The sequence below is a fragment of the Lycium barbarum genome, chromosome 8 (assembly GCF_019175385.1).
Source record: "Lycium barbarum isolate Lr01 chromosome 8, ASM1917538v2, whole genome shotgun sequence".
In the NCBI taxonomy this organism is placed as follows: Eukaryota; Viridiplantae; Streptophyta; class Magnoliopsida; order Solanales; family Solanaceae; genus Lycium; species Lycium barbarum.
In genome coordinates this window covers 132,454,908-132,477,947 of record NC_083344.1, presented here as the reverse complement: position 1 = coordinate 132,477,947, position 23,040 = coordinate 132,454,908, and the positions used below count along the sequence as shown (strand labels likewise).

Here is a 23,040-nt window from a genome sequence, read left to right as displayed (position 1 = left end):
TGATTTGTATTAAACATTTATACCGTATACAATTCTCCACTTCTTTTTTTATTTCAATATGAAATTCGTCTAAAATGTTCTGTCCAGAAAATTAACCAGCTTAAACATAACATGCCTAGTTAAGCAATGACTTAACTCAAGACTAAATCAAAATCGATCATGCTTAAATTAACCGGGCCGATTCAAGTTGATTTTGGCCGATTTAAGATCAAAGTTTATTCATAAAGTTACTTTGAGGCAAACAGTCAAACACCCACTTTGCTGCTAGTAATTAGGTACTTTTAGTTATTTATTGTAGTCTAGGACAGAATAAGGAAGAGAGAGGGAAAAACGAAAATGGGATACCTCATAAAAAGGTTCGTTTTTTCATCCGACATCAGTAAAAGTTAGAAAACATTCTAAGGTGTATCGGTCATAAAGCTGTCCAAAATTAAGTTAAAGTAATCCTTAATATAATTTACAGAAGAAAAAAAAAAATGATGAGAGAATCTTTTGTAGAAAGGGCTCTTTTCTTTTCTCTTCTTTCATTTTCTCTGATTTGCTTGTTGGTCCTTTGCTTATCATGGAAATGGTAGAAATATTTTTTTTTTGCTTTCGTAGAAACTAGAAAGGGCTCTTTTTCTTCCTATTATAATTTTTTATCTGATCTCAAAAAATACATTTTCATTGGTAAAATGATAAACAAAAAGTCGCAATTAAACATGTTTTTATTGGTCACAATAGTAACATGTTGAATTGTCCCACATTATTGGGCTAGAAGCAAATTTATCTCCAGTATTGAATAATTTTTATCTAGTGAGCTAACTTTTCAGATTAAGTTAAATCTGAAGTCCAAATTTTTAATATAATATGCGAGTTAGGCCCACCAAATTCTTGTTTGGAGGCTCACCAAATTCTTGTTTGGACCCCATATTATCTTGTCCATTTTTCACTTGATTGGCCCGGACATGCGGATATGTGAAATAGATTTATCTTTGATAATTCTCATCTTTTCAACTAACTTTCAAAATTGAGTGAGGCCCGAAATTATATTATGACAGCAACAAAGGAACTCATACACTTTTTGATTAAATCTCTCTCCCTATCTCTACTTGATGTATATTTTTTAAAATATTTACACCATGTCATTCATACTTTCTATATAAACATTTGATTTAGCCCATATTTATGTATAAACATCTTTTATACACTTTATGCAAGGTACATTAAGGTAATTCGCAGAATTGCCCTTCTTTTGGGATGGTCTTTAAATTTTACCCCTCATATTTGAAATCTTTAAATTTTGCCCTTCGCAAGACAGAATTTAAATTTTGCTATGCTTTTAAATTTCGGTACCTCATTAGGATTAGTAAGGTAAGGTCTAGCCCCCCTTACTTGTACTCTTCTATTTGAGGTTTGCTTTTATTATTAATAAAAAAACTAGCCCTAGGCATGTGCCTAGCGGGTTCGCTTAAAAAAAAAAAAATCGCTATGTTCCCACCGGCATACACTTGTTAAGGAATTATCAAAGTTATACCGGACCTGGCATACTTATGCCTTATGGGCAGACTTGGCATAAGTATGCCGGATCCGGCATAACTTTGGTAATTTCTTCACAAGTTTATGCTGGGTCCGGCATACTTATGGACAAATTTTTAGTTAAACCTTAACTAAAAGTCTTTTTCTAATTATATCTTATGGGACAGACTTTTAGTTAAGGCATAACTTTTTCTTAAGATATAGACTTTGTCTTATAAGACAAATTTTTAATTATGCCTTAAGGAAAAGTTTCGGCTTACGAGGCATACTTTTAGTTATACCTTATGGGGCATACTTTTAGTTGTGCCTTAACTAAAAGTTTGCCCCATAAGGCATAACTAGGAAAAGGCTTAACTAAAAGTTTGTCGGACCCGGCATAAACTTGTTAAGGAATTATCAAAGTTATGCCGGACCCGGTATACTTATGCCTAGTCTGCCCATAAGGCGTATGTCGGGTTCAACATAACTTTGGTAAATTCCTTAACAAGTGTATGCCGGTTCCGGCATACACGCGACCCAAACCTTGCCTTGCAATTTTTTTTTTAATTTATGCTTAAGCGGGGGTTCGAACCCAGAAACTCATGATTTCTGCGTGAACGCTCAGAGTTGCAATGCGAAAGACAAAAATTAAAGACCACAAATATGAGGGGCATAATTTAAAGATCACAAATATGAGGGGCAAAATTTAATGACAACCCCAAAAGAAGGGCAATCCACACAAAAAAAATGATACATTATGTATAATGCTTTTTTCCCAAATATAATTTATATAATATTGTATATCGGGTCACGTGATGTAAATATTTTCAAAAATATCCCTTTCCTTCCTTGGGTTTTAAGAGAAAGGGAGAATTTACCTATTTATCCAAAAAATATTAATGTGTGTGTGTCTCTCTCTCTCATCGTGAAAAGACTTGGTATACTAAAAAGAAAGCTTCTTCAAAGGACCTGAGCTTTTGCTTCTTTGTCTGCCATTTAATTTCCATAAATATATTAAATCACTTCTCTCATTTCCCACAAACAAAAAAACCTCTTTCTCTGTTTTTTCACTTCTCACTCTCCCTTTTAAAATCACTAGTGCTAGTAACTCTTTTCTAGCACTTACAAATATTTAAGTCTATGGTTTAGTGGTGAGGAAGAAGAGAAAAACTAAAGTGGGGTTTTGTTCTTGTAACTCATTTTTCTTTTGTTTAATCTTGAAATCACTAAATTAGTCGCTTTAGAGAAGAAAAAATGGGTTCTTGAAGTTTTAGTTTGGATCTTTTTTGTGTTCTTGCAAAACCCCATGTGAGTTTTGTGATCAAAAATCCATTTTTTCATCTCTACTTTGTTCAGTGAATCTTTTTAAGAGAAAAATGATATCACTTTCAGACCTTTACCATGTTCTTACTGCTGTAGTTCCACTATATGTAGCTATGATCTTAGCTTATGGTTCAGTAAAATGGTGGAAAATATTTACCCCTGACCAATGTTCTGGTATTAACAGATTTGTTGCTCTTTTTGCTGTTCCATTGTTGTCTTTTCATTTCATTGCTTCAAACAATCCATATGAAATGAACTACAGGTTTATAGCTGCTGATACACTTCAAAAAATCATAGTCCTGTTTGTGTTAGCCATTTGGTCAAGAATTAGTTCAAGAGGGTCACTTGAATGGTCCATTACTTTGTTTTCACTTTCCACTTTACCAAACACTTTAGTTATGGGAATACCTTTGTTAAAAGGTATGTATGGTAATGAATCAGGGAGTTTAATGGTGCAAATTGTTGTGCTTCAGTGTATTATTTGGTACACTTTGATGCTCTTTTTGTTTGAGTATAGAGGTGCTAAAATGCTTATTGCTGAACAGTTTCCTGATAATGGAGGGTCAATTGTGTCATTTAAAATTGATTCTGATGTTATTTCATTAGATGGTAAAGAACCTTTAGAAACTCAAGCTGAGGTTGGTGAAGATGGAAAATTACATGTAACTGTTAGAAAATCAACTAGTTCAAGGTCTGAAATATTTTCAAGAAGATCACATGGGGGTCATAATTCTGGTCTTTCATTAACTCCTAGACCATCAAACTTAACAAATGCTGAGATTTATTCATTGCAATCTTCAAGAAATCCAACTCCTAGAGGTTCTAGCTTTAACCATACTGATTTTTACTCAATGGTGAATGGTAAAAATGCAAATATGAGTCCAAGGCATTCAAATTATGGAAATTTTGGTGTTGATGAGGAGAGTGGAGTTGCTGGATATGGGAGGCAGGGGAATGCAGGGTACCCTGCTCCTACTAATGCTGGAATCTTTTCTCCGGCGACCGGTCCGGCAACAAAGAAGGCTAATGGTAAAGAAGGCGGAAAAGATCTTCATATGTTTGTTTGGAGTTCAAGTGCTTCACCAGTATCTGAAGGAGGGCTTCATGTCTTTAGGGGAGGAGGAGGTGAATATGGCAATGAGCTTGGTGTTGGGGCCCACCCAAAAGGTAACTACATTCTTGGACTATGAAATGGACCATGTTGCCACCATTTATTGTTTAATTTTAATTGGTTTTTGTTGTCTTATTTTGGATGAATGCACATTATTGTGTTTCTTGTTCTTGTGACTTTTATAATCTGATGCAATAGACAGATTTGTGTTTGATGAAATAGATCTGTTGAGTGTTGAAGGGTTAGAGTTTGTTATGTTATTTTGCCTTATTAGTTGTTTTCTTTTATTAGTAGTTTCTTATTTCAGGCATAAGTTTGGAGCCGTGCATACCCAATTCCTGAAATTATGGCCATATTTTGTCTTTTCATGAGACAGACATGCTTGTGTATTACTTTTGTCTTCTCATGTTACATAGGAAATTGGTTGAGTTTGTATTGTAACTCCCCATTTCCCTCATCATGTCTGGTAATTTTAAGTATATCAGTTGATCAACTATGCATAAATCCAAACTAGTTGGCTCCCACTCATTTGATTGAATGATTTTTTTTTCTTCTTAGATTATGATGAATTTGGCCGAGAAGAGTTCACATTTGGAAACAAACAGAACCAGGAAGGTCCAGTGGTGCGTTCGAGCTCTACAACCGAGCTCCGTCCAAAGATTGCTCAAGAAGAGACCAAAGCTACTGCCATGCCACCAGCTAGTGTCATGACAAGGCTCATTTTGATTATGGTTTGGCGAAAACTTATTAGGAACCCGAATACTTACTCAAGCCTCATTGGCCTTACTTGGTCCTTGGTCTCGTTCAGGTACGTTTTACCAAAAACTACCTTAGTTTGTATGACTTTGGCTATAAATAGGCTCACAACTAATGCCAATCGTTTGCAGGTGGAATGTTCAAATGCCTGCTATTATAGCTAAATCAATAGCGATTCTTTCTGATGCTGGTCTTGGAATGGCAATGTTTAGTCTTGGTATGTTTGTGAAACAACCATTTGAAAGAATAAATCTTTATTGGAAAATGTTAGTTTTTGAACTTATTATTTTTCATGGAACGACAGGTTTGTTCATGGCATTGTCGCCTAGAATCATTGCTTGTGGAAAAACGATTGCTATCTTCTCAATGGCTGTGAGATTTCTTACTGGTCCTGCAGTTATGGCTGCGGCCTCCATTGCTGTTGGACTTCGAGGTGCCCTTTTGCATATTGCTATCGTTCAGGTAAACAAGAACTTTACTTAAACATAAACGGGCTTTATTGCCACTCATATTAACTGATAAATTTGCAAAAATTCCATTTTTCAGGCAGCTCTACCTCAGGGAATTGTTCCGTTTGTCTTTGCCAAGGAATATGGTGTCCATCCTGATATATTGAGCACAGGGTGAGGCTCTGAAACACACTTCCTGTTTTATCAAGAAATGTGGAATAATAACATTTTTGAATCCACATTTCTTAGGGGTCGTTTGGACATGAATTTTGTCCTTTTTCTCAAAAAGTATTTTCAAAACAATGTTTGGTTACACATTAGAATGATATTTTCGCTAGTTTAGAATGATATTTTCGCTAGTTTTTGAAGATTTGATCAGTTTTTCAAGTGCAAATTGTTCCCATTCGCAAAACTACAAACTTTTTTTCAAGTGGAATGCATGTTCAAACACAAGTTCAACTTCAAATACTATTTTTCTTTTTTAAATAGCACTCAATTCACGTCCGGTCGGCAACTTAGTTTTCTTACTTTTCTTGCTGAGGGTCTTGTTGAATGTAAATCAAGAATTCTTGCCTAAGAACTTGAAATGTTATTTTTTTAATAAATCTTGGTTTTTAATAATTTTGCAGGGTTATATTTGGTATGTTAGTAGCTCTTCCTATCACTTTGGTCTACTACATTTTGCTGGGGCTTTGAACCTGATGATCAAGAACCAAGCTACTGAAGTTTTTTGTAAAGGAAAAAACTAAAGACCCTTTTTGGCATGGGATTATTTTGGATTCTAACAGTATATGAATTCTCAGAAAAAGTAAGAGAGGTAGAGACAAGAATGAAAGCAAAGTGGAATTGTGTATGGTCAATTTTTGGGCACAACCAATAGAGGAGTCTTAGTGGAATTCTTTTGTTGTCTCCTCCTTTTTTGAACTTTTGTGTTATCCTAGCCCTACATGTCTTTTGTTCCTTTCCCTGAAAAAAGTGAAGTTCATTTTTCTATTTTAGGTTGCCATCCATCGTCTAAGGTGTACCATTTATTTTGAAGGATTCAAAAAGATACTACTACTAACCTAATTAAACACAATTTCTGTGGGAAAACGGAATGCTTTTTTCTGGTTCTTTTTTCTTTTGCATGGTTAATGTGCTTATAAAGGTGGGAAGATGCTTAAAGATATCACTGTCTGTATTTGGTGTGCTTATTTGGTTGCTTTATATGTTTGTTTGGTGTGCTTATTCGGTTGCTTTATATGTTTGTTTGGTGTGAAAAAGAACAAGATGTAAACTAGGTCTAAGTGAAAAACAATTTATATAATAGCGACTAGAATGGAAAACTTTATTAAACAAGATAAAGGTATTTTGTATGGATAATGTTTACCACTGGATCCACCCCACCCCCACTCCCACCACCCACCACAACCTTCCACTACCCAACCCTCTATACCAACCCCCCACCCCACCCCAACCACGATCCTACCACCACCACCTCATTCACCATCCCCACCCTACCCCCACCACCCATCTACCTTACCCGCAACCACCACCCATTGCACCACCCTACCCTAGACCCATTGCACCACCCCCACGCATCGCACCCATCACCCCCACAACCCTCCCACCACCACTCACCCCCACCCACTAATCCCCCACCCACCTCCACTAAAAAGCATCTCCACCATTATTAGCAACTATAAATGATTTTTTTTTTTATTAAATAATATTTTTATTTTATTAAATTTATCTTTATTTTCTAATACTTAGTGGATTAGTCGAGTTAGTTAGATCAATGAATGATAGGGTAAAAGAATGAACGTAAACTAAGTGAAAATACAACTCTAGATGATAATGAAAGTGAACCTTTTGATAAAAGAGAGTTTTATTCCTTTGGTGGATTAGTTTAGTTAGTCGGATTAATGAATTTCGAATATTGAATTTTTAAAAGAGACTTGCATGGTTATATTATCATAATTCGTCTCTCTTTGAATTCTGTTCCAGTCCTAGTGAATCTTGAGTTAAGGATCTTCTCAGAAGAATTAAATTTTGGAGGCTCTGAATTCTGAGTTACACTACATAACTTGAAGAATCAGAAAGAAATCTCATTGTGCATTTAATTCTCTTTTGGGTTCATATCTACCTCTTTTTTTTTTTTTTTGTAGATATTATACCGCCCCATGTTTCCATATAAGTGAACAACCTCTATTTTCAGACAGTTCAAGTAATTATTTTGTAGTACTAGTTGCTTGCAATAAAGTTTAACAACTGTGCCCCCAACAACTGGCGGCTAGGGTCTAGAAATAGTAAGAATTCATTTATTAGTGATATTATTAACTTTGAATTTAAGTTGTATCGCTCTAAAACACGTCATTAAGTTTTTAATTTGCTTCATTATATATTGATTACTCCCTCCGTCTCATAATAATTAGCACTTTAGCCAAAAACACGCATATTAAGAAAGCAATAATGCAATGTGAAATTTATCAAATTAGCCCTATATAAGAAGAATAAATTACTTTTACTTCTTGATTAGAACATGCACAAAAAGTAAAGCTTTTGACATTGGAAATTCAACAATATTAAGTTACTATGTGGCTTTTTCAATCATCATTTAGATGTTACTACTTTATTATCCAACGGTAGAATTGAAAAAAACTAGTCAATTTATGTCTTGGCTTCCAAAGGTGACACTTGTTATAGGACAAAAAAATTTGGCTAAAGTGACACTTATTATGGGACGGACGGAATATCTCATACTTGTCTATGTAGAATTTGCCTAAGATGTATCATAATTGACGCGGTCATCTTGGTAAAGTTGCATGAGAAATACTTGTATAAGTTACTTCTTATGTTAACAAAGGTATTGAATTTTAGCAAATGAAAAATATTCATGAAGTGTAATATATCAAATATTTTGTCCCAAGTTCTGCAAAATAAAAATAAAAATAAAAACTGGTGTATGCAAGTTATATTGTTTATTCACGTTATTATGTTTGAAATAAGCTTATAATCCCCAAGTACCCAACATATTAATGAACTCGTGCCCATATGCTCAGCTTTTTACAAACTTCATAGATGACATATGTTGTGGAAAAGGAGGAAAAATTATCTGTAATTTTACCAATCTTTTTGTAAACTTCAAGCTAGCTTAAGCTAATCTTTATAAATTTGTTCGTCAAACTTCACCAATGTTTGTTTTTAGGCAAAGAAATGAGAATCTGTGAGCTGATACATTTATACCTTTATAAGTTTATTATCTTTTGTAATATCGCACAACTACATCAAAGTTAATTAACACAAAATAGGAAGCCGAATTTGCATACACGCACCGCAATTGAATTGGTCGTCTCTTGGAGACTTAGACCGTCATGAGACAGTAGGTTAGTGTTACACTGTTGATGATATAGTATCGAAATACTAATTCAGTATGAGAGAAACTATTAATTCATACAATTTATCGTTGCTGTTAGGTTGAAAAGTGCAGTAAACGCCTTTTAGTCGGAATTCGGGCTAGAAGAAGTGATACATGCGTGTGTCGTCCGTTTGCCAACCTGCAGTGGGGACCTTTGGCCTCCAAAGGAACGTATTGCTGGCTAACTCATTGCAGCAAGAATGTCTCGACCGCCTTGAAATACAATTTTCATCGAGCGGCAGTTAAAAAAAAAAAAAGATAAAAGATAAATAAAGAACATTAATAGTCTCTTAGACGTATGAACAGGGGACTTGACAATGCTGATGACCTAAAACTGAATTATATTACGAGGCCGCCTATTAAAATGACAAAAAAATAATAGAGTATTAACTTGGACTCTATTTTAAGATGTCGAATTGAAAATCTTTGATTAATGATAAATAAATATTCTTTGGCTGCAGCATATATAATTAATGGCAATTGGTTAAAAAAAAGATAAAGGCAAACGATATCACCCATCATTTCAGTTTAATCAAAAGGCACCCCACGTTTTCAGGTAAAGCATACAGTATATCCGGCATAGCTACATGCAACACTAATTATACGAAAGTGACATCATATTAAACAACTACAGTACAGTACATGATATCCACAAAAGCTATTGATCCTAATAATTATTTAATGCCAAAAAAGAAATCCTTTTTAGTACACTATTTCTTAGTTTAATTCTAAGTGGCTGTCAATAGTTGCTAATAACAAATTGTAATCTTTATTTTTGCCTTAGATTTTATGGCTTTAAAGTACTACACTTTATGGCTTTAAAGTACTACACTGAAATTAATCTTCTCGACTTGATCATGCTTAGTGAACAAAATGATTATTCCAGCTTGTTTAGTTAAAAGATAATACTAGTACTTATAATTAAACTATTCATATCACATGCGCCACTACATTGTGCACCTTTTGAAGTTCTTTTATTATAATTTTCTATCACGTAATTAACTCGTAAAAGTTTTATCCGCGACAAATTTGTGTTTAGATGTAAAAAGTTTGTCTGCCACTAATAGTAGTTTTGCAACGTTTTGAAAACGATGAATTTAACTAGTCATAATCTACACTAATTTTTCAGAATATTAACTTAATAAACTAAGATCAAAGATGATATTAAGTCACAAAAATAAATTTAGATTAATAAGGATATTTATGTATCTATTTGAGTCATATCTTTGATTGATAAAGGATCAGGTCTTCCTCTCTATTATCCTTCCAAAATATGGCGGTCAATAGGACAATTAGCACATGCAGTAATAGATGTTATGAAAAAAAGTCTGATAGCGTATTTATTTAAGGACTAAAAAGGGGCCCTAGATGTAAGTAATGAAACTCTAGTGGGACATTCCATTCACTGAAAAAAATAAAAATTACCTGCGAAATTCATTGCTAAATAGCCTGTACCGGACATAATTTTTTTTATAATTCATTGCTAATTTATCATTAAGTATGATTAGAGATTAATGTGTAATTATTTAGGGACAAAAGTTGTACGCCGCTTTCCTATTTCTTTTTGTAGGCAATTATAGGCCTCACTGAGCTGAGTCAATACTAGAAGATATTGCACGGTTCGTCCTTCAAATGGACTGGTCCTTAATTTCTGTTGGTCTGGTCTTTAATTTTTGTCATTTAAAATCAAACTTAGTTATGCCTGGAGGATCATAAGTTCTATAAGGATGGTCTTTAATTTTTGTCATTTAAAATCAAACTTAGTTATGCCTGGAGGATCATAAGTTCTATAAGGATGGTCTTTAATTTTTGTCATTTAAAATCAAACTTAGTTATGCCTGGAGGATCATAAGTTCTATAAGGATGGTCTTTAATTTTTGTCATTTAAAATCAAACTTAGTTATGCCTGGAGGATCATAAGTTCTATAAGGACGCGAAGCATAATTTATAAGTTATTATGATGCAAAAATATAAATTTATATTCCGCAAAATAGTTATTTCCTTGAGGAGGAAAAATTAAAGACCAACACAAAATAGGGACAAAAGTGCAAATGACCGGCACACTAAATTCACCAAGCACATAAAATGTACGGCCCAATAATCTATTACCACACTTATTTGGTCTTAACTTTATGAACTATATATCATCAAACCTAAAATCTTTAACTAATCAGTATATAATATAAGCACGAAAATCCTAAGTGAAATGTTGTTAGATTGTTTTACCCTTTAAAAATAGATTTCACAATAGGAAAAAACTGTAAATTATTAATTTCCCAATGTTCATCTAGAAATAGATATTAAATTATTCTCCTAATATTTAGGAATTCAAAATTAACTAAATTTTATGTTATTAAATCCTAAAATCATGGGTAGGTAAATCTTATACTAGGAGTTCTTCGTTTTTTTCTTCTTTTAGTCCTGTCCCTTCCTAGAAAAAAAACTGAATATGTATCCATTCAATTATAAATTATTCCGTTCATTTCAAAATAAATGATTTTTTTTTAGTCTAAAATAAGTGAATTTTTCAAAGTCCAGGTTATTAATTAAATGTTTTCAAAGTTATCCTTCTTTTTACTAGTTTCTTCCAAATCTCAATACTCATTATTTTAAACTTAAAGAAAAGTTTAGGGAAACACATAGGGTAATTTGATCAAATGACCCTTTAATTAATGTCATTAATTAAATTTTTTTAATGGGTGTGCTTACGCCAATAATTCAATTATTTTGGAATGGACAGAGTGCAAAATAACTAAAAGGTCCTACTTGTAAGGTATATGTGTTTATCTTAAACTGATTTAATTACGTATTCTTATCCCCTAGCATATCCCGTTAAGCTTGATCATAATCATTAATTTGAAGATATTATCTCAAACTCTGATACTACTCAAATCCTCTATTATAAAATGTTCGTAAGAATTGCAGTATCTAAGGTTAATTCACTTCTATCACTCTTACTTGATACTTTTTCTTTATTATTATTTACTAAAATTGTAATTCAGCATTCAGTGTCTATTTCGGCACAACAATCATTTAAAATCTCGGGTTTCTTTCTCTTGCCTAAATTAGTAGACTTGCCCTTGCAAATTATGAGTTCTGTACAAAATGTATGTTTTGACTTCCTATGGGTAAGTCTCACAGATGTCACAATAGTACTCATTGTTCTTCTCCAGCACTTCTTTCTACTGCCCCTTCCCTTTATATCTGAATGATCTGTTTGATTTGGCCATTCTGTCAACAATTTATGCTGCCCCTTCCCTTTAAACCTGAAGGATATGTTTGATCTAGTCATCCTGTCAACAAAATGCAATTGATTATTATCTTACTTGAATAACGACACAATGTGTTGATAAACACTCTACTTTTGGTCCTTCTCAGGCAGGTGCTATTACTGCACAATCTACTTAAGAAGAAAATTTAGTGTCTTGAACAATCTGAAACACATGGGACCTACATGGCCAGAAACATTTGTCAAGGGTGTTTCAATAAATTTAGTGGCCTAAGACCAAAATTTAATTTGAGGCCTTAAGTATATATACATACACAAAGATTTAGTGTGTGTGTGTGTTTTTTTTTTTGTTTCTATGTTTCATACTTGTTGATTTAATGTAGTATTAGCTTTTACTTCACATAGTAATATTGTTATTTATAATAGTAGTGATTAATTCAAGTTAATAAGATATTAGCGATGCGTTTTTAATACATTACTGTCATGCCCCGGACCAAGGCCTGGATGTAACACGGCACTCGGTGCCTTGCTGCATGTGATCGAGTGAACCGCATGGCTTGCTAAGCCAACATGGGACATAAACTGATGCGGAATATAAGTTAAACATGCATGACTTGTGAAAACATGGAGTTCAATAATCATAAGTCTGAAAATACAATTATATAATGAATGCGGAAATATAATAATGTAGCCAACGAGGCTAACTCAACTGAACATCTGACATGACATAACTGACTAGTCTAATGAAACCTCTGACATGAGTCTGACTGCTAAACTGTTTATCGGGACAAGGCTCCCGGCATACCTTGACTGCATAACTAATATGAAAATAAAGTAAAGATAACACCCCAAATGGAATAAGGCTCACCAAAAGCTGATGCGAGCAATGTCCTAATAAGCTGATGTGTCATCCTGTAAATCAATACCTGCATTGTGAAATGCAGGCTCCGGGCAATAAAAGGGGATGTCAGTATATTTGAATTGTACTGGTATGTAAAGCAACTGAATGAAATAAACATGCCACGTGAAATAATATAACTGAAACTGAACTGTAAGCTAAACATGAACATGAGCATCATCTGACATGAATAAGTTTATAATATGAGTAAAAACATTTTAAGTACATATGCATATCTGTATCTTGTGGGAAAGTCGTAGTATAACCGACAACATGGAATTAGCACATGGGTATGTGGAGTCTGGTACCTAGCCCGACCAGCAGAGCAGCCCGACACCTTGCCAGAGTATGAGACATAAGCATGACACGAAAGGATCCAATTCAATTGTATGAAGGTGTCGTCCTAATCTGGGCGGATCGACCCTTACCCTATGTTGGCATACGTAGTTTCAGGCTATCTGAGCCATCTTGGTAAACCTATGCTACTCCCAATAACATGAACATGGATATGGGTGGCATCTGAGCCCATGGTTTTATATAACATAACTTGTAAGTATGACTTGTAGACATGATTCATAAACATGGCTTGTAAACATGACTCTTGAGTATAATATAGCATGAATATAAGTATATAATATAACTTGTATAAAAACATGGAAAGCATGTTGATTTTCATGAAGATAGGCATAATAGTTCATATCTTGCATTTAAGAATCCATGGAATGCAAAGCATGGGTATTCATGGATTACAGACGGAATCCCAATAACCGAAATGGAATATCAAGAATACAATAACGAATTATTAGTACGAACATGGTACATTTAACTTAAGATCATCATGAATTGAAATAGAAACCCTAGGTTTATGAAACTTTGTTTTCATGGATGAACGTGGCGTGGGGAAGAACAATGATGTTCTCTCACGTGGATAGAAAACCTACATACCTTAATCGCTCCAAAACTTGTAGAAAAGGTCTAAACTTGAAGAAGAATCCAAAAGCTTCAGCTTTGAATCCTTGAGATGGGTTTTCTTGAAAACCCCTAAGTTAGGAACAATGGATTTCTACTTAGAATTCATGAATATGTGTTAGAATTCACTTGAAAGACTTGGAATAGACTTACCTTGGTGTATTAGAATGATTGGAGGGGAGAACATTTACGCTAGGGCTTAAAATGATGAAAATAGAATAAAAGGCTGAAAGCATGTATTGATACCATTCCCCGCGTCGGCAATTGTAAAGGCACAATGTACGACCCGTATATAAACATACGGTCCTATGTCCGCCCCGTACATAAATGTACGGTCCGCATAAACTGACCGTGCTTCGATTGTCAAATTCTAGAAGCTGAGATTTTTTGATGCCTCGATATGGACCAAAAGTACAGTCCGTATTTATTTGTACGGTTGGTAATACAGCCTGTATAATTTTATACGGTCCGTATAATTGGGCGTAAAATTGAGAATTCACTGAACTGAAATGAATTTAATTCTAGCACTCCTCGTCTTGTTTTCTAAGTCCTGAATCGTAAAAAGAGTATTTATTAATATTGAAGATTTGAATAGTTTAGTTCAAAGTTCAATATTTCTGTTAAAAAGTAAATATTTTTTCTTTCTTTCTTTCTTTTATACAAATTTTATATTTTTCTTACAATCTCCAATATTGTTAACGAGAAATAAAATCATAACTTTTATCATTAAATTTTTTTGGGGCCTCTAAATAAGGCTTTACTAGCATCACCCTTGACTCCTTGAGTAGTCATGTGACTTGTTTTTACATAAATGGTACTATCCTTTTCATAGTATAGAGGATGAATATTACAAAGAGGTTTATATCTCTGCTTTTAACTTTGCTGTTGATCAATAAATATTAGTATCATTATGAGTCTTCTTTAAAAAATAATTTATAATCCGTGCTTAATTCTACGTTTAGTGACCTAACAATTGACATAATTGGATTTTTGTGTAGATTTTATTTACGCTATTCGTGTGCAGAATTTGAAAATTTTCTTTTGTTACGCTTTAGTGAATAATATAATGGTGTAAAGATTTTTATGCTATCATGAAAAAAAATAGCTTGAAAAAAACTTTAAATAACAAAAATATTTTTAATTCACACTTAGATTTTTATCTAAAGGGAACTCAATCCTAATCTTTTTTTTCTATTCCAAATTTTAAGAGCTGGTTTATGGCTCTTCATTTCTATTGTGATAGCTATATAATAACGAAAATATTTTTAATCCAGATTTAGATTTTAGTTCATAAATCAGAAGTGAATGCAATCTTAATCATTTTCTACTCCAAATTTATGAGCAAAAAAATGTGACTTAGGACTCTTCATTTTTGTTATATCATCGAGTGGGATTGCTTTGAACAGGGTAAATTGAAAGAGAAAAAACTTGAGGTCATCACAATTTTTTTTACGAACAATTTTAGATTATTCTTTTAGTTAAAAAAAAAAAAAATTGTGTGCAAAATAATTTTACAAACATGACAAGTATAATGGACTAGAGGGAGTAATGGTTAATCCTAATTTGGTACATTTCTTCTGCTTTTTATTTTTGGTATAAATTAGAAACTCTATCTATATTTTTATTATAAAAGTATGAAACTCCAATAGATGTTTAGCTGTCAAAATGACAGAAGAGACATAAGTCAACAACATCACTCATACAAAGTTGCACAGTGAGATACAAATAATAACAAAATTAATCATATTTACATGCTCAGAGGATACTGAATTAAGTTATTATCAATATAAGAACATTTATTTCATCATTTAAATAGATATTGCACTTATATAACGTCAAATTTTGTTTTCCAATAATATATGTATATATTTATTGCTTGATACGATACACACGTACACTAAAACTAGATTATAATATAAGACCATGTTTCTTACATAGCTTATATATAGCATATGGAAATAATATAATTTAATAGCCGAAATAAAAAATGAAAGTTATATACTCAACGGTTTCTATCTCCTAGCAAATGTATGCTCTACTTAAATATACAAATAGTATAAACTATACATTTGCTCCAACTTTCTTGTGGCCATATGTTATATACGCTGTTTAGTGTATCACTTTTGTCAAATGAAAGCCATCACTTCCTCTTTTCTCAACTTTTTAATTGGCTATTTTTTCATGGTTTAATGTTAATACCTGCCGACAAATACATAAAACCTTCGTAAAATTCTTAGTTTATTGGACGACCAACTTCCACTTTCATAAAGAGTTATATTTTCAGCGATGATTATGAGTTAAAATGACTTAAATCCAACTTGATCCATGACCATAATAAGTTTTATATATGTAACCTAACTATAGTGTATAATTTTTTGTCTCAAATTAATGAAAGTCAACCGCCTCCTTTTTTTAGGCATTTTCTTTTGGCTATACTTTTCATTTTTGTTTAGTGCTATGCATGCACATATATGCACTGAACTTCATTTAGATCTTGGTCAATTGGATGGCCAACTTCCACTTTCATCAAGAGTACAACAAACGACTCTTCTCTTACGTCGATTAACTTCAAGAACGATTTAGCGCAAATGGATAACTTTTTATACCATATATGCGCTTGATTTGATGTCCTCATTATAATCTCTTTGTCTAATTAAACTTTGGGATTTCGCGCTCACACACACATATATAGTTGGCATTGAGCTTAGGGATAAGTTATAAAAAGTAATAATTTAAGAAATAAAAAGGAAAAGCACTTGCCTATTTTTTAGGGGTGGGCGTTTGGTATTCGGTTCGGTATTTTTAAATTTCGGGTTCGGTAATCGATAATTGAAAGTAAATATCAAATATCGAACAAAAAAGGTTCGATTCGGTAATTGATAAATCAAACTTCAGTTCGATACGGTATTCGCTAATACCGTATTAAAGTTGGACAGCATAACTTGTAAACACAAATTCTAAATCTTTCCATCAATATATAAATTTAAAAACATAATAGTTAAAGCCTAATGTACTCTGGAAACATGGCATGCACCACCATTACACCGAGAAACTCAAAAACACAAATTAAACTTAATGACTCATCTTTGTATCCATAATTCTATAACAATATTAATGACTTCTGCTTCTTCTCAACAACCAGCATTTGGCCTCAGCAACGTTCACATAACTGTAACTTAGCTATTCATCACTTTGTTAATAATCTATCTCCTTTACTCTTTCGATCTTTCAATTTAATAATTCTCAATTTAGATTCCCCTGAATGTACCAATTCTTTGTCTTCTTCCTCAGGTTTATCCACAAAAGAAGCATTTTCCACCAAATACCCTCCACCTTCTCATGATTCCAAAAACTCAACTTCGTGAGGTACTGCATAAATCGATCTTTGCGACTAATTAAGGACTAAGGTCTCTTTAGGATGACTATTGTCTATTGATGGGTTTGTCAGTGTTTGATATATGAGTTATAATATCGGGTGGGCCTTCATTCAATAAATAATCCGGTATTCGGAAAACACCGAATGACAAACGGTATTAATATTTCATACAAAACTCAACCTCCAATCCCATAATTCTAAAATTTTACTCTCAAATATTGTACCGAATATTGAATTACCAAATCTCGAATTGCCAAAATTCGCGGTTCAATTCGATAATTTCTGCCCAACTTTACTATTTCCCCTTCTTTTTTGTTTCTTCTCACTGTGTGTGTGTTTGGTTTTGGTGGGTTTGGGGTTTTGGGGGGGGGGGGGGGGGGGGCGCTGTTGAAGGGTGCTGGGGTTATGGAATGCAAGCCCAAGTTCAGAGGCCCAAATTGAAGCCTTTGTTAAATACCAATTCATACAAATTTGGTAGGGCAGCGAATTGCCCTTCTTTTGGTTGGTCTTTAAATTTTACCCCTCATATTTGAAATCTTTAAATTTTGTCTTTCGGCTAAAATCTATGGGTTCTAGGTTCGAACACCCATATAGTCAAAATTTTTAAAAAAATTCGCAAGGCAGAGTTTAAATTTCGCTATGCCCCCACCAGCATACACTTGTGAAGGAACCAAATTTATGCCGGACCCGGCATACTTATGCGTTATGGGTAGACTTGGCATAAGTATGTCGGGTCCGACATAACTTTGGAAATTCCTTCACAAGTTTTTGCCGGGTCCGGCATAAAAGTTTGCCCATTAAAAGTTTGTCCATAAGTATGCCCCCACCGGCATAAACTTGTTAAGGAATTACCAAAGTTATACCAGACCCGGCATACTTATACCAAGTCTGCCCATAAGGCATGAGTATGCCGAGTCCGGCATAAATGTAGTAATTCCTCAACAAATATATGTCGTGCCCGGCATACACGCGACCCAAACCTTGCCTTGCAATTTTTTTTTTTAATTTATGCTTGAGCGAGGGTTCAAACTTAGAACCTCATGATTTCTGCGTGAACGCTCGGGGTTGCAATGCGAAGGGCAAAAATTAAAGACCAGCAATATGAGGGGCATAATTTAAAGACCACAAGTTGCGGGGCAAAATTTAAAGACCACCCCAAATGAAGGGCAATCCGCGCAAAAAAAATGAATTTGGTAGGGTAGTCGGATAGTTAAATAGAGGCATGTAAGATAGCCTATTTGAGGACCGCTATTTAAGCCATATATGAAGTATATAAATTTTGTAAGGTTAGCCACTTTAAAATTAACTTCTAACTTACGGGACTAAAGTTGTAAAATTTGTGTCTGAACTACAAACTTCAGACATATACTCAAGCCTTCAGACAAAATGTAAGAAGTTTGGCATATTATTTATAAAAGCAAATTAACTTCAGAAATGTTTGCTTGAAGTGTGTTGTCAATATATCCCAAACTTGTATTGGTTTTATTCTTTGTTTTTTATACATGTTACCCAATTTAGAGCCCATTTTAAGACACTGAATATTTTGGACTTAGTCAGTTTTCATCGGAAAATAAGATGTTCTAGAATTTTCCTCTCGATATTCCTTCTTCTATGAGTTCAAATTTGTCCTTCTTTTCAAATCTCATGACGCCTTTCACGGGAAAGCTCGAATTGACGAATATTTGCTAACGCAAACTCCTATCTACATACGCACCAGAAGCCCAATCATGTTTTTTCGTGCTCACGATTCCCTTTCCGCGATCGCAGTGACACTAGAACTTCAATACTAATTCGAAGTGCTTGAAATTATTTGAATTTAACTCAAACAGTACCAACAAGTCATAAACAACGGAAAAAAACATGAAGGCATGTTACAAACATAACTGAGAACACCAATTCACAATTAAAAACAACACATTGGTTAACGATGATAAGAGTCCAATTTCTCTTTCTTGGTCAGATTGAAGAAAATAAAAAGTTATCTTTTCAAGTAAAATAAAACCGCGTGGCTTTCATGTCATCATTTCATGTGACCACAACTCAAACGAAAAGAAACAACCAAAAGGATATTTTTTTTCTGTCTCAGTATGTCCTTTAATTTTTCTAATCTGTAAAATGTATGTTTGATTACTTAATGTACCTTTTAATCTAAATACTCCACATGACATATTTAAAATAATAAAATTTTAAAGATATTTTGATATATTATTCATACCTTTAGTGTAAGTAGGCGTTAAGTTGAGAAAGAGTATTTGAATCCTGAAGTTTTTTTTTTGTTTGACATGCATTTAATTTGAAAAAAAAAATTATAATAATTTTGTAATTCAAAAAGATTGTTTTGAAAAACTCATTTCCAAAAATGTTCAAAAAACCCAATCTAATGTATAACCAATATTTTTTTGAAAAACTTTTTTGGAAAAGAAAAACTTTTTCTTGAACAAACGGCCCTATGTCCAATCAAATTACTTTTTCTTGAACAAACGGCCCTGTATTCAATCAAATTAACACATGAAACAAAAGAAATACTCCCTCCGTCTCATAATAAGCGTCACCTTAACAAAAAACACGCATATTAAAAAATCAATAATGCAATATAAAGTCTACCAAATTACGGGTATATAATAAAAATAAATTACTTTTACCTTTTGATTAGAGCATGCACAAAAATTAAACCTTTTGATATTGAGACTCCAACAATATCAAGTTACTATGTAGCTTTTCCAATCATCATTTAGATGTTACTTTATTGTCTAAGGGTAAAATTAGAAACAACTCGTCAATTTATGTCTTAATTTCCTAAGGTGATACTTATTATGGGATAAAAAAATTTGGCTAAAATGACACTTATTATGGAAAGGAGGGAGTAAAAGATAAGAAGAGAAGTCCTATCAAAACCCTAGACATGATCATATTTCTTATCCAATCACTTCCATTATTCGTTTTATCTAAAATTCCCACCGAAAGCTTTCTCTCTTTAGAAGACAAACCCCACTCCCCACCCCATCCCCCACGCCCAAAAAAACAACATGCAACAAGAAGACTTGCTAGAAAACTTGGATTTTTGCCATTATTTGGCCAAAGATATATCATCAAGTAATAATAATATGATGGGAGAATATGGTTTTGGTATTCCAACTCTTAAAGGCTTTTGTAGTTCCGCGTTTTACCCTCATCATGTGGAATTTCAAGAAACTATAGAGAGTACTACCCCAGAGGCTAGAGCTAAGAATCATAAAGAAGCTGAAAGAAGAAGAAGAGAGAAGATTAATTCTCATCTTGAAAGGCTCAGAACCCTACTTTCCTGCAATTCTAAGGTAATTTCTCTGTATCTCCGTGTTTATACAAGAATTAGTTATGGAATTCATCGCTAATCTGTTTTTAAATTAGCCTGTACATGTATGTAACAATATTTTTTATAATTCGTACCATCAATCGTAAGATAGGATTAGCAACGGATTTTTCTATTTAGCCACAGAAGTTGTCCATTGTTAATTTATTTCCTCTTTCTTTTTTTTTTCCTTGCTAAGTTTGGTGTAAAATTGTACAAAACATGTTTTCTTTTTCTTTTTTCTTTTTTGTGGAAATAGTGGGCAAATTATCTATTTATTTGGTATATTACTGAGTGATAATTTCCAAAAAGAAATTTTCCTTTTTTAGCTTCGACTATTTCCTTTTCTATATAGTTTTTATGCTCAAGATATTAACTTTTATAATCGCCCTTTGAATATTTTGGTTTGTTATATTTCAAGTTTCGGCTAACCTTATTAATAAAGGCAATTTTTGGTGATATATTCTTTAAGTTTATTCCTTTACAAAAGTTTCCTTCGAATCTACTCATTTCATATTGAATAAAATCTACATCTCAAGAGTTGTGGCTATATATGAACAACAATAAAATCATGATTTCATATGCTTTTCTTCTTTTTTTCTTTTTCTTTCTCACTTTTTGATTTAAAGATTCTGATTTATTAGAATACAGTAGTCTTTCTAATGACCACCAATTAAAATGATGATAGTAGTAAGATGCCAAAAGGAAGAAAAAAAAAACAGAAGAAGGGATATTCAAACTCGATCTTGATTCCTTAAGCCTCTATCTAAAGTACATAAATGGGATATATTGGGAAAGTAGTTTCACTTTTCTACAAAAAAACAATAAACGTGGCATCTCTTTTATTCTTCTTTTTTGTTCTCTTTTTAGTGTTATTTTTAATATTTAAGTTATATGTACTGTAATAAATTTAAGTATAATTTAACCTATAATTATCTTTTTAGCAACCTGATTGTGTAAATATGCTTTATACCGTTAGTGCAAAAGACTTAAACTAGGGGACTTCTTTTTTGAGTTTGAGTTTCTGTAATTCTGAAAATAAATAGGTTGAAGTTACCTGCAGACAACGTATTTTTTTTTAATATTTGCCGTATATATAACTTGAACTCTTCTTTTCTATTTTACAGACAGATAAAGCTTCTTTACTAGCCAAAGTGGTTCAACGTGTGAGGGAGCTCAAAGAGCAAACTTCACAAATCATACAACTTGAAACAAACTTCCCTTCTGAAACTGATGAAATCACTGTGCTCTCATCAAATGATTTTTTAGCTGATGGAAGATTACTCATTAAGGCATCCCTTTGTTGCGAGGATCGATTCAATCTGATCCCTGACCTAATTGAAACCCTAAAATCGCTCGGATTGAGTCCTCTAAGAGCTGAAATGGTCACATTAGGAGGGAGAATTCGTAACGTTATTGTATTAGCTGCAGATCGTAAGGGTAATAATAGTACTAGTGATGAGTCGCTTTTGTTCTTGAGAGATGCTTTGAGGTCTATAGTTCAACGTTCAAGTTATGGTACTGGTGAACGGTCTAAAAGGCGAAGAAGAGTATTAGGTCAAGAAACAAGAAATGAGTAGGGTACAACTAATTTTCCATGGATGCTTTGTCGAAGGGGAGCCTTAGTGTGATCTGTAAGTGACGAGTTCGAGTCGTGATATCAATCAGCCATTAATATTTGTGTCAGGATAAGTTATCTATATTACACTCCTGGGGTGCAGCTGATTTTTCTTTCATGGATGCGCTATTTGGATAGGTCCATGCATGCGCTATATATGTTATATTTTATATGTTGTCGTGAGTAATTTAAGAGTTTGGATATGTAATAGTAACCAACTAATTAGGGTTTGTTTAGACCAGGGTTAAGGATAAATGTAAGTAATCGTTTCACTTGATATAACTATGAATGACGATCGGCAAGGGAGATAAGCTTGCCATTTATTATATCTTCATACTTCATTGTTGAAGAAGAGTTTTTTTAAGGACCTCAAATATTGGCAAATTCACAACTATCATTAAGTATTTAAAATATAAAGACGTAATTTATACGCGAAAAAGTTAAGATAATTGAACATCTATTAGATAAAAATTAAAAATAATTTTGACATATATATATTAATGTAATTAATTTTTCGATGAATGAGGTTTGAATTATGCCTTGCGCCTTTCAAGTTCCTTTCTTGACCCTGTGTTTTCATTGATTATTTAATCTCGTCTATGCCCAACACTGTGAAAAATAATAATGTACAACTAAAACCTATCAAGTCTCAGTCTAATGGAGTTTTTTTTTTTTTTTTTTTCTTTCAATCAACTTTTTTCTTTAGGCAGGTTGTAGCATGATACTATCGTGATACATAAATCTTGGCTAAATGAGGCGGTTGTAAAATTTTATTTTGGTTCTAATATAAATACTATAAAATATAAAATAAGTCGTATTTGCTGAAGGTTTGATTTATTTCATTAAAAACTTAAATTATTAAAAGTAACACACAGACATATGCTTATTTAATTTAAATATGCATTCAAAACTCTATAATTACGTTCGAGTTTAGTTCTTCTTTTCTTTTGGATTTTTAAACTGAGCAAAACTAGAAGAATCTAGGTAGACAGCATGAGATTCTAGTTCCAGCACAAAAGCTCACGAGAGTAAACATTCTTTTGGGAATCAACGTAGATTCTTAAGACAGTGCAAAGCATTTTTGTTGGG

The 23,040-nt window shown here is 33.1% G+C and overlaps 2 protein-coding genes across 2 annotated transcripts; both read left to right on the top strand.

Moving 5' to 3' along the window:
• The first annotated feature begins 2,429 nt into the window (after positions 1-2,429).
• Positions 2,430-6,228, top strand: LOC132607567 (probable auxin efflux carrier component 1b). The gene is made up of 6 exons (XM_060321593.1): positions 2,430-3,987; positions 4,490-4,739; positions 4,819-4,904; positions 4,992-5,149; positions 5,234-5,310; positions 5,766-6,228. The coding sequence occupies exons 1-6, from the start codon at positions 2,874-2,876 to the stop codon at positions 5,830-5,832; spliced, it is 1,752 nt and encodes a 583-aa protein (XP_060177576.1). The 5' UTR covers positions 2,430-2,873; the 3' UTR covers positions 5,833-6,228.
• A 13,706-nt stretch (positions 6,229-19,934) lies between these two features.
• Positions 19,935-22,285, top strand: LOC132607566 (transcription factor bHLH106-like). The gene is made up of 2 exons (XM_060321592.1): positions 19,935-20,319; positions 21,461-22,285. Exons 1-2 carry the CDS (start codon positions 20,032-20,034, stop codon positions 21,911-21,913), a joined length of 741 nt encoding a protein of 246 aa, XP_060177575.1. The 5' UTR covers positions 19,935-20,031; the 3' UTR covers positions 21,914-22,285.
• Positions 22,286-23,040: the final 755 nt, after the last annotated feature.